Raw genomic sequence first — 12004 nt, 5'->3', positions numbered from 1 at the left:
ACACTAGGTAGGGTATGTCTATGGGTTTAACTCAAAAATGACTTGATTCGCAGTGATTAGAGTTTTCGACAACATGGCTGTATTTGATACTTTTATTTTATTGAAAATGTGATAATCTTTTTGTTGATTAGTCATTGCATAGAATCCTATTAACATATCTTATTCGTTGAGACCATTAGTTCTTAGAAAATTTAATGCTGCCATCCAGCCTATTGTCTTTTATAAGAAATATTATTGCCCTTCTTGAAACTTATATACTCTCAACTTATATACTCTCAAGTCTGTTATTGGTCTTTTTAGGAACATATTACCAGGTGATCAACTTCTGCTCAACTCATAAACCTTTTTTCTACTAACAACATGGATTTTTATCTAACTGTTCAATCCTTACTGACTCAATCTGTCATTTTAACGATAGGACTATGACTGAGATGAAAACAAGCCAGTTGAACCTTGATTTTTCGATCGAGTATCACGTAAACGTCTACTCCACCAGCTAGATTATCTTAGTTTGAGGAGAAAGTCTTTTTGAATGGATTCGTGCATTGCTTTTTTTGATCAATCGATCTTTTCAAGTGAATGTTGGACATGTCTACTTTTCTTCCGAGTGGCAGGTTCTTAGTGGAATCCCTTAGAGATCCGTTCTTGGACCCATCGTGATCATTTTATATAACTCGGATCTCCCTGGTTGTCTTTTCCTCGACCTATTCTATGCGTGATTAATGATTTTCTTCTTTTCAATGCCACCATTCTCCAACAGGTCTTGAAGCGGTCTTCTATTGTCAAAAGCACCACCAAAAATACCTTCTAGAATGGGTTGGACAGATTGAGACGTCATTGAATATGACCAGTACTGATGTTGTGTTACCTACAATTTCGAATAATACTTCTTGCACTATTTCCAAATTTGTTACGCTATTTCAACCCACTTTTGGCAAGTGTTTCTTTTTTGATATCGTCTCCAGTGCCGTAGTGGGGTTACGGTCATGCCAATTTTTCCATCACTACTAAATGTTTCTAATTTTTTTTTTTATGATCACGATCAGCTTTATCGTTATGCTTCTAAATTTTTTTCGACGATCACGATCAGCTCTACCGCCGGTGATTCGAACGCAGTATGCCGAACGGTAGCCACGAGCGGCAAATTAATTTTTCGCTCTCCTCGTTCTAACTGTATTCGAATGAACACAATAGAATGGGAGTTGCCGAGAGACCCACATTCTGCCGGATTTCGACCTTGTTCTGGACATTGATAACCATCAATTAGTAGCGCATAATTCCACGGCTTCATTGTTGTGTTGCTGCGATCATCTGTTCGGCCGCGTGCTGCTGCGTGCACGTCCTCTTCCTTGTCGCGTTAATATGATGAGAGGTAATTTCACGTATTGCTCTTATTGTGTATACGGGGGCAGACCAGGAAATAGCCGAACTTTCTGATTCGAAGGTGATCAAAATTTGAACATTTTGAGTTTTCTTATGAATGATATGATATAATGAAATTATGGTTCTATACAGGGTGTTCTTGAATTGGAAGTACAAACGAAAATGACAGATTCCTCGTTGTGTCCTATAAACATGGTCTAGCGCTTTGTTTTCGTGATACAGAGTGTTAGAATTTTTTCAATTTTTTTTCTTATAGCACCTTTCCTTCACAAGATATTTAAATCAAAATTGGTATAGACTCTCCAATTTTGAGTTTTCATCATGTGTTATGCTAATTTCAAATCGAAAATTCTAGAATAATATTTTTTCTGCAACAGTACCCTCTTCTTTACTCCAGAACTTTTTTTTTGGTGAACCACTGGTAGTTCAGAAAAATGTAAGAAGAAACTCCGGCACTTCCGGTTATACAAAAAATGATCAACGTAACATTTTCAAAGGTAATATTTACGGAACCCCTAGTCGAATTGAAGAAACTCCATTGTACAAGGGTCAAGATCCATATTGTATATTATAGAAACTGCTGCTGTATGCATGAGTTTCTTGAGAGTAATCTCAAAGGGGCACACAAAGTTTAAAAAGGACAGTCAGTTCACGCTGAGGAACTAGGAACCACATAGGTAATACTTTTTAATGATCTGGGAAAGCTGTAATACAATAAAGTGACTCTTTCACTGTTGTCACGGCATAGAGGATTTACCAAATAGAAAAGATTGGATGAATCTCATACGTCCTAGAAATGGTTTCTTCGTCTATGAACGTTATCAGGTTTACGAATATGGTAGACCATCTCCTTGGACATTATTAAATGGGGTATAGAACGAAACATCGAACTTGTCTAAGAGGCTGTATTCAGATACAGTCGTCCTCTACATTCAATCTAAGGTAATAACAGCAACTAAGAAATGATTCAGGATATTAGGTATCTGGAAATCCATACATACGCAATCTCCTTCGGGAATTACTTGAGACAGTATGGGGATTATGAAACCAAATTCATCTTCACATTGTGTTGTTCTTTCCGACCTTATTGCACTAGAATAATTCGATGGTATTGCCATCAATTTTTCAAATCATTTTTGCAAAACTGTAATCATAATACAATTGGTGGATACATTGTTGTTTACGTTTGGTGATGCAGAAGTGTAATTACATCAGTTTGGTGATTTTATTTCATGAGTGCTTTAGCGCATTAAAATAAAGATTGGTCAAAGCCGTCCGTAGATCCACAAAAAGATATCTTCAAAGTAGAGAGATATTCCTCATTCAATACTGATTTATCATTACTCATTCAGATAATCAGCTTTTCCGTTTCCCCTGTTAGACCGGTTGGCAAAGAGTGAAGAAGCATAATGAATACCGAAATGAAAAAAGAGCAAATTCAACGTAACAAAGCATTTCCGCATCGAATCTACATAAACAGAAGGTTCTGTGCAATTCCACAATGCTGGATAAAAACGTTCTTCCTTTCCGCGAAGAATTCCACTTCGACTGACGGATTCGTCGATTCCCATCTTCAGAATTTCCCTCTTTACGGCTAATGATACGTTGGTTTTAGAAGAAGGATGTTATAGGCTTCCTCATCGAAATTGCCTACCTAGGTACCTGTAAAGAGAGCATGAGAAATACTTAACCGGCTCGTTGGCCATGTAAACCACGTAGTGAACAGCAGTTACATCGGGTCAATATGTGCCTGGAATGCAAGAACAAAGCTCTCGAGTTCATCGATTTGAATACGGCTGCGATCATTACCGGCCTACTATTATAATGAGTCTCGGACGGAGTGGTACAGCCGTAAAAAATGCGTACTGTTGTTTCTGCAAACGCGTCGTGAATATGGCCAAATGGTGCGTGCGACGAACAGACGGGTGGACATTGGGAGTTCTCAAATATAAAAATTAATCGACGGTGAAGTTATGACGTATTAATCGTCGTCATTTGAATGTCATTTGTAGCAATTAACTATTACAAATATATTTTTAAATGCCCGAGCCCAGTTGGTCTAAATGGGTCGGACAAAACACTCGTTTTATTTGCCATAAGTATTTTATCTTACAGTTTGTATATACAGGGTGATTCCGGAGTCAGATAATAGGAAAAGTTTTAACTAATCAAGACAATGTTTGGTTTTTATGGTTGGGGGCTTCAATTGAAACTCTACAAGTCTACAGGGTGATATGACCAATTTTACTTTGGTATGGCTCATTCAGTTCACATTTTCATTGTAGTACAGGATGTCCCAAAAGCAATGTTGACTGAGAGAATCTCAAGACTTTCAAAACTTAGAGAAAAACAAGCAATCCCGACCTATTTTTCGAATTATTGAGATATCAGCAATCAGATATTCTCCTTTATCGAGTTACAGTATGTTTCTGAAGAATTACTGTTTCAAATATTTCGCTATTTCTTGGTTTCTGTTCTGTTTTCTAAAATTTCTGAAACGTTTTTTTCAATAATTTTTTTATGGTTCAAATGATTGTTCGTAACAGATCATAGGAATTGATTACCGTTTTAAAGATATAGAGGTGAGTTGGTGTTTCCAAATGAGACACCCTATATATTATTTGATTACAACTATACAATAGACACAAATTGTTATTTATATGTGGTATCCCACATGAAGTCGAAACACTCAACATTTTTGAAAGGGATGACATTTTTGACAAAACTGTTTACAGGATGCTTTCGACAAATCTTCGGCTAAAAAATTGCCATGAAAAATATAGGGTGTTCCATTTATAAGACAACTTCTATCAATTAATTTCTATGATCTGTTATCAGTATCATAAACCATAAAAAATATCCAACCAAGATATGTATTGTATAATATTTGGAACAGTAATTTCTTAAAAAGACCCTTAACTCGTGAATGAAGCAAGATATTTACGACCTCATTACCGATATCTCATTATTTCCAAAAAGGACATCAGGGGGCCCTTAAAGATTTTTTCCAAGTCTTTTAGTTCTAGAGATGCTTTCAGTGGGCATCAGATTTGGGACACCCTGTACATTGCTCTTCCAAAACTTCTTTATCTTTTTCAGTTTCAACCATAATGAGTCATTTTTCAGGTGTTTTTAATTTTTGGCACACCTCCAGTTTTCTGAGAATTTCTTTTAAAATCGAATATTATCGAAAATTCGCTCCAAACCAGCGAGAATATTCTGAAGTATAGACAGTATAGTACTATCTTCTAAGGATGCAAAGCTGTTTTTTCAAATTCGAAATTCATATGTAATCATTATATTTTGAAAAAATCATTCGATTCAGAAAATTACTTCACATGCTCAGAAACTCGAAGAAAAAGAAAAAATGAGGAAGGGAAAAGAAAGAATGAATCTCCCCTGACACGTACATGGCAACAAATTGACATACAGATTTAAACAAATTTTCATAATTTATATGTTCGCGATGTAGAACGCTACACACTATAGTCTTCTTAAGAGGGAACACCACCACGTGGCTGCTCAATTTAAATCGAAATAAGACATATTTCTCCTCACAAATCACCGATTTTTATGAGATTTTCACACAATTTTCTTAATCAATAATTTATATGGAAGAAAGTTAATATGTATTTTTAATTCGCGAATGAAATAGTATATTGTGCAACAAATGAGGAAAGTTCAACTTTATTCACGAGTGTGAAATTTTTCTTCAACTGCATAAATTTAAATAATACAAGTAATGCACCTGATTCTCTTCAAAAAAGCCTTTCGTTGACAGTATCTATGCATTTCTCACGTTTCCATAGTAACGACTATTCAAAAGACCAATTTCATTCGTCTATCAGGCGAGGTGTGGGCAAAGTTCCGTGAGGAATAATATTTCTCACAGTGTGAGGAATACATACTTTGGATATTCTGTAAACTATGCAGAATACGCTACTTTTCATAGCAGTTTTAGGAAAAATAAATTTTCATTTCATGGGCGGAAAGTAAATTTTCCGTACTTGACTTCCTTCTCATACTTTTCACACCAGAAAGAAAATAACTATTGTTATCATTATCCGTACATTCGGAAAAGATGAGTATTCACATTACATTCGTATAATTTATATCTGGAAGCATCCTCGAAAACTTGTTATCTATATTGGCTCCATAAATTCCGCCAGTAGCTTTCCTAACGTCTGTTCACCTATTCCGGGAAAAAATCAGCTCCTTTTCAGGCCCGCTTTTGTCTGTTACGGACTCGTAAGCTGAAAAACGAGCGAGCACTCGACTCCTTTTCATCTCCGTATCAGAGGTCGCATAGAAAATAATGCCGTGTTTGTGGCAGCGCACCTAAACTAAATGGCGAACATGTCGTCCTCCTCTTCTTCTCCTCGGTGTACGATGCGCCTACTTGAGAATTCTCCCGAGGTGTATGATGCCCATAAAGCGGAGTGAATTCTACAGCTTCCTTTCCTTTCATGTTCACGTTTCAAGAGTTCACTTTGAAACGACGCACTTTTCGTAATAGGTCGAATAGTATTAGGTAAACAACCAGTTCTCTGCACCGGGCGATTTTTATGCTCGGCCAAGGAGTACTCCTCTTGGATTTCATCGTTTTTAGAAAGGCAGATGTCGGATTTGTTGGGTTTTGAAAATGATCTTGGATCACCTGGTATAATATGACCTGCTTGGTAATCAACACCAGAAGTACCTTTCTTACATTATAATTTCGTTTCTTCTGATCTTAGATGGCCAAACAATTTCATATTCTTCTATTTTAGTTGGTATTAGTTCTGTGCTTTCTCTTTTCTGCTATTGATTTCAGTTCTGATGTCCAACACTTGGGCGGCCAGCCTGGATATCTTTTTCTTTGTGATTTTGTGATTTTTCGCTCAATTTCCAATTCTGCCATCCTTCAATTCATCTCTATAATAATAATAATAATAATAAAGGTCTTTATTATTTAGACATTACACAGTAAAAATAAAAATCTCGAACTGAAGAAGAATATCTCTAATCAAAACAATCGTATTCTCCTATATTCATAAAGAAATATTTTCATGAAATGAGAAATTTGTTCTCTCAATTCCAAAATCAGCGAAATTCTTAATAGGATTTAATATATCCTTCGATTGAGGGTGCCCATAATCTCCCCTAAAATTTCATGAATACGTTCATGGAAAATTCTCTGACTTCTTTACCCAAATACACCAGATATAATTGTTTGAAATGAATTAAATCTTCACTTGAAGAATATAAAAATTTCAAGTAGATCTTTCTACATAATTGAAAAGATGTAACAAAGTACTCGGAGCAGAAATTTAATAATTTCAAGTGAAATTGATCGAAGATCTTGTTTGAAGAAAAGTGTAATCTTAATTCAAGACTAGCAATGCTCTTGTTTCAAAACTTCTTTTCAGTTATATTAAAGTTTTTGATTCACTTCAATTGAAGAATATCATTTCTTCCATTGAAGACGTCCATGATTCCTCTTGAGATACATCAGTAGTTCCACAAGAAATCATATACTTCAACTCAACAAGTTAGATTATCTTTGAAAAATATGGATTACTCAGCTCAAGAAATGTTCTGTAATTTGATTCAGAACTTCGATTACTTCTATTTAGGTTAATTATTATAATTTTTTTGATAGGATCTTTATAATATTTCTACTGAAGATAAACATATGAATATTATTGTGTGGATTCATGCAGCCCAAAATAACGAGTATCGATTAAGAAATAGCAAATAAACGTCTAACTTCTTATTTTTCAATGATTGTGTTCATGCAATCAAATAACAATTATAATAGTTATTTGATTGCAACAATCATTGAAAAATAAGAAGTTAGACGATTATTTGCTATTTCTTAATCGATACTCGTTATTTTGGGCTGCATGAATCCACACAATAATATTCATATGTTTATCTTCAGTAGAAATATTATAATGATCTTATCAAAAAAATTATAATAATTAACCTAAATAGAAGTTATTTTGGGCTGCGTGAATCCACACTTAACTGTTATCATTTAGAGGTATCATACGTCCAATTATTAAGAACTAGAATTCCTCTCAATGAGACAGATAAGTCATCAGAAATAACTTCTCGAGATCTTTTGTTCTGTGGATCAGACTCATTTCCCTACGAATATTCGGTCTGCTGAAATCACAATATATAAATTTTATTGAGATACCTATGTCTCATAGTCATAATGTCCATCATTTGAAAATCTTTTACCAATTATTTAATTGGTTCTTAAATAACAAGATCAAACCCTGATATGATCTGCGATCCTATTGATTTCTGGAGCTGTTGCTCTGGTATGAACAAAATTGGATGGAAAATTAAGAGTTAGAAAATTTGTAAATAATTTATTATCTGAAGAAAATACAAAGTGAAATATATCAAGTTCTTTCTGAAAAGTATCTTATCTAAATACCTAGCTCGAAAAAATTATATCTGAACATACAGAGATAAAGGATTCTAAAGTAGAATGAACGTTCTATTCCAGTGGTAGACTATTTCCTCCCACGGTTCGGTCCTTGTTCTGAGGAATTTATGTGATTCAATTTCTTCTTCGGCTGAAAATGGAATCAATTTTTATGGAAGTTACAATTACCTTATGTTTATACTCACTGAATGTCGTTACTTTTGCTGGAATATAACTTCTAGACTCTAACTTCCTTTTCCGAGTACTAAGTCCACTTTTAGTAATGAGATTCCTGGCCTTGTCCACCAATTTGCCCCTCGCAACAATGGAACGTCTGTTGAAAGAATCGTTTTTTCTGATAGAAGGTATATAATAAGTTTGAGTTGCTTCTGTTGGAAAAAGTGTGATGATTTTGGCTGTTATAATATTATAATCTTCATGTTTCATTCTACTAAAAAAAAATATTTTAATTAGCTTTTTCGATATTCTTTTAATTGAGTACTTCAAATGTGTTAGGTGTTACGGGGAACCATAATATTCGACGTAATAGCTTAGGGAAAACCTCAGCACGCTTGTTCAAGGTCATTACCAAAACGGTCACCCATCCTGGTACGGACTCGACCTAACGCAGCTAGGCTTGATAAAATCTATTTTATGATTTCCCAATTGTATGACATTCTACATTTCACATCGGTCGAAAAATAAATTTTAAATGGTTCTAAGGAGAAGTATTTCTTCAGACCGCTTTGCCCATTCACGAATTAAACCAACATTCTGATACTAAACGAACGGACAGATGGTCGGTCCAATAGAATTGAGTTTGACAAGAAATTCTTCATCGTTGAGAAAAATCGACTAAAACGATTTTTGGCTTGAATCCGAAAATTACAGACATTTGGGTCATTGTTGAATCCCTCTGAGGATGACCGAAACCCCTCCGGAGGAAAATTCTCTGCTCTTTGAAAAAAAAGTTCGAAAATATCCAATGTAAGCCCCACTTCGGATATGTGCGTGTATAAAAAGTAATTGATATCTAAACAAAGTGTTAGAGCTGCTGCAGTAAATCATTCTAGTATAATTTTGTTTCTTACTGCTCAAAAATTTTTGACAACCCTCACTTTGTTGAAAATCCTCCCAGAAAATTCAACACTGTTTGGGTAAAACGACAACGCCCATTGTTCCCTAGAACAAACGAGCAAAAAGAAGATAATTAAATCGAATTTAACTTACTGAGTTACATGGTACTTGAACATTTGTTTCATTATGATATCTACCATAATATTTCTCCTTGTATTATCCAGCATTTTATTAGATTCATAAAAAGTTAGTATGCTATTCCCTAATGGAGACGTTATCAATAATGTTCTCAGATCAAACTCTGGAAACACTATTTTATATGAATCTAGCTGTTCTTGAGAATGGAAAGATATTTCCCTGTTATCAAGGGGAATGACTACTTCAGAATTTAAACTTGTTGCAACTGATGTTGTACTTTCAGTTGATTCAGATACTTCTCTCTCCTCAGGAATTATCTCAGAAAACTGGAAGGTTGAACATTCACTATTAGTCTAAAGCAATATCAAATTGGAAAATACTAACGCTTATATCAAAATTCTCCAAATTGTTATTAGCCTGATAGAAGGGGGTTTCCACTATTCCAAAATATTTTTTAGAACATTCGCTGAATCTCACTCGTGTCCCTATATTAGGAATTAATTCTTTTATCATACTTTCCGTTAATTTCGGAAGAATTTCTAAGGTGACATCGTTATCTGCAATCAAGATTAAATTTATGATCTCCCAATTTCAATATTCAATGTTTTGACAACTACGCATGAACATGTTCCTCTCTATGTGTCTGAGCTAAAGCATTTATCGGCCGAAGAAAGCTAAGAAACATTATTTTGGAACTACAAATTATGATCTCCTGAACAAAAAACCTAAATGAAATTTTTTTCAAACTGTTCTATAAGTTTGCCCAATCGAGTCGAGGAGTTTCGTAATAAATTGAACATGCGCGCACAGGCAAACCTTAGTTCTACCATTGAGTATATAAATAGATTTATATACTCAATGGTTCTACAAACGTTTTTCGCTAGCTTGCTGCCTTGCTGTATTCTTTTACTCCAATGATGTCAATAATAAAATATTCTCTTCATGAGAATGAATTTCAAAAATATGTTCTCCTGTTGATAGAACGGTTTGTTGAAACAAGAGAATGATATTCTTGACTTGAGTAAATACATTTTTACATAAACTCGGCAAAAATTCTGAAATCCATAGTACATTACTATTTTATTATAATGTTAAATCATGCAATAGATATCTAGGTACTGATGTCATGAAAATATTTAGTTGAACTTTATGTGCGCCACGTAGAGCGTAGACTATGTCTACCTAGTTAGTTATATATATAGGAATCTGGTTGGTACGAAGTTGTAAGGGAAGCCAAACCTTATTCTGTCTAATCTAAATAAGCATAAGCAACTCATACTATAAGTTGAGTCAGTCAAGGATGAAATTTAGGAATCTTTCGACAAGCATCGCAATATGTTAAAATATATACCGTAAAAGTTGCATTGGGTAATCACTTACCTTGAAAGATAGGAATCAGTTGGGCAAGTTCCCACTCTCGAAGAAGCTCTTCCATGTTTTTATTGGGTTCGAAATTTGGAGAAATCAGAATATTCTCAATGTCCACCTTTTACACCAAACACTTAAACTATCGTATTAGGGAATTAATTGCTGGTTAATTCTCAAAACACTATTGAATGCAATGCACTAATACCTAAAATTGTTAACTTCCTACCGTGTAAGGTGTTTGAGCACTAGAAAAGAAATAAATATAACGGTATAATACCGAAACGGAAGCGTCCCTAATTTCCACTCTTGCAAATGGAGCCAGTCGGGGATTCAAGAAATCGAGATCTTCCAAAAAACTCACGTTATATTTGAGAAGAGACTTGCTGTTTTAAAGCAACAAAATGAATGTCCATTTAGAGAGATTGTAGTTGATTCAGAACAAACATAAATTTTTCTCGACTGGAAAGCGATATATTCTCATTTCAAGAGTTTCAATTTTCTTGTTCCGAACGAGTTGAGATCTCTGGAATAATATAAAGCATAAGGTTGAAACAAGATATGTATTCTCAGATCAAATTGGACATATTCTCAATAGGAAATATTTCGTGTTTCACTTTGGAAAGGTGGCTTGTTTCGAAAAGATTATCTCTAATCTTGTTTTAAAGTATTTTGCTTTCAATAGAATTATTCGAATATTTGGCGATTAAGCAATGCCGTTTCTCGCTATAAGAGGTTGGGTCTCTCCAATGAAATTTGAGGCTATTGGTTCGAAAAAAGAAAGTCTTCACCAGAAATAATATTTTCAAAGAGGTGCGCTGTCTTCTTTTAAAAATATACTTTTTACTGTGTAGTTACAGAAAATATATCATACAAACAAATAGGGCGAGGTTCAGTGTGGGTAATTGCACATTTCTGTACAACCCCCACCTGTTCTTACACCTAACCCAAAATTCGAGAGTGGCAATCAGAAAATAAGAAAAAAAAGAAACTTAAATTAAATATGATATATTTGATATATGATACTTCCATTTTCTTCCTCTCAACCTTGCCCATCTGAGTACATCGTGCACCTGTAGTTCCTCTCTGATTCGACTGATTCTTCAGTTCTACCACTCTTATTGATCGTAGCGATTTCGTTTCGACACTTCTCATCAGTTGTTTTTCTCTGGATGTTTCGATCCATATGTGAGAATAGGCCTTACACAGATTTTGTATATTTTCATTTTTCACTAACATTTGACATATATTTGTTGTTCCAGATAATGTCTCTCAGACTTGCAGATATTCTCGAATCCTTTATCAGGTTTGCTCTCACTTCTTCGATTAGGTTTCTACTGCAGTATATTTGTAAACCAAGACAATTGAACTTCATAACGTATTCTATTGAATTGCCATTGATTTTCATCTTATTCTTGCGTTTTTTTTTTAATCTGAAGAGAAGATGTTGTAGATCTTCTTTAGTCTCAGTTAAGAAATATTTTCAATGATTCGTTGACGATTTCATTATTTCAATTTATGTCACTATTTTAATAACATTTTCTTCTCAATTGTCCTGTTTCCTTTATTGACAATCGGAATATCCTCAAAAGTATTAATACATTACTCGTGTTAAGAATA

General features: G+C 34.4%; 2 protein-coding genes across 7 annotated transcripts in view; one reads left to right on the top strand and one right to left on the bottom strand.

Moving 5' to 3' along the window:
* The window catches only part of LOC123673676 (serine/threonine-protein kinase tricornered), a 185229-nt gene that overhangs the window by 65022 nt on the left and 108203 nt on the right, over positions 1-12004 (top strand). The gene's annotated exons all lie outside the window — the stretch shown is intronic.
* On the bottom strand, positions 8125-10703 carry LOC123673681. 2 transcript variants are annotated; one of them, XR_006746534.1, is made up of 3 exons: positions 10400-10703; positions 9035-9576; positions 8125-8255 (listed from the first exon to the last, which is right to left on the bottom strand). XR_006746534.1 is itself a non-coding variant. In XM_045608282.1 (3 exons), the coding sequence occupies exons 1-3, from the start codon at positions 10452-10454 to the stop codon at positions 9031-9033; spliced, it is 543 nt and encodes a 180-aa protein (XP_045464238.1). In that variant the 5' UTR covers positions 10455-10703; the 3' UTR covers positions 8267-9030. The 2 variants fall into 2 exon arrangements, 1 of the variants encoding a protein (XP_045464238.1); XM_045608282.1 differs by lacking the exon at positions 8125-8255 and having other exon boundaries at positions 8267-9345; positions 9404-9576.

Source organism: Harmonia axyridis, chromosome 2, assembly GCF_914767665.1.
Source record: "Harmonia axyridis chromosome 2, icHarAxyr1.1, whole genome shotgun sequence".
In the NCBI taxonomy this organism is placed as follows: Eukaryota; Metazoa; Arthropoda; class Insecta; order Coleoptera; family Coccinellidae; genus Harmonia; species Harmonia axyridis.
Note: the sequence above shows the minus strand (reverse complement) of the source record. Positions and strands in the feature narration are given on the sequence as shown.

Excerpts from the sequence above, each read along its gene's own strand:
- LOC123673681 (XM_045608282.1), bottom strand. The coding sequence starts at position 10,454 with ATGGAAGAGCTTCTTCGAGAGTGGGAACTTGCCCAACTGATTCCTATC. Across the intron at positions 9,577-10,399 it reads ACTGATTCCTATCTTTCAAG|ATAACGATGTCACCTTAGAA; the intron begins GTAAGTGATTAC and ends TCTTGATTGCAG. Across the intron at positions 9,346-9,403 it reads TGGAGAATTTTGATATAAGC|TTTTCTGAGATAATTCCTGA; the intron begins GTTAGTATTTTC and ends TCAACCTTCCAG.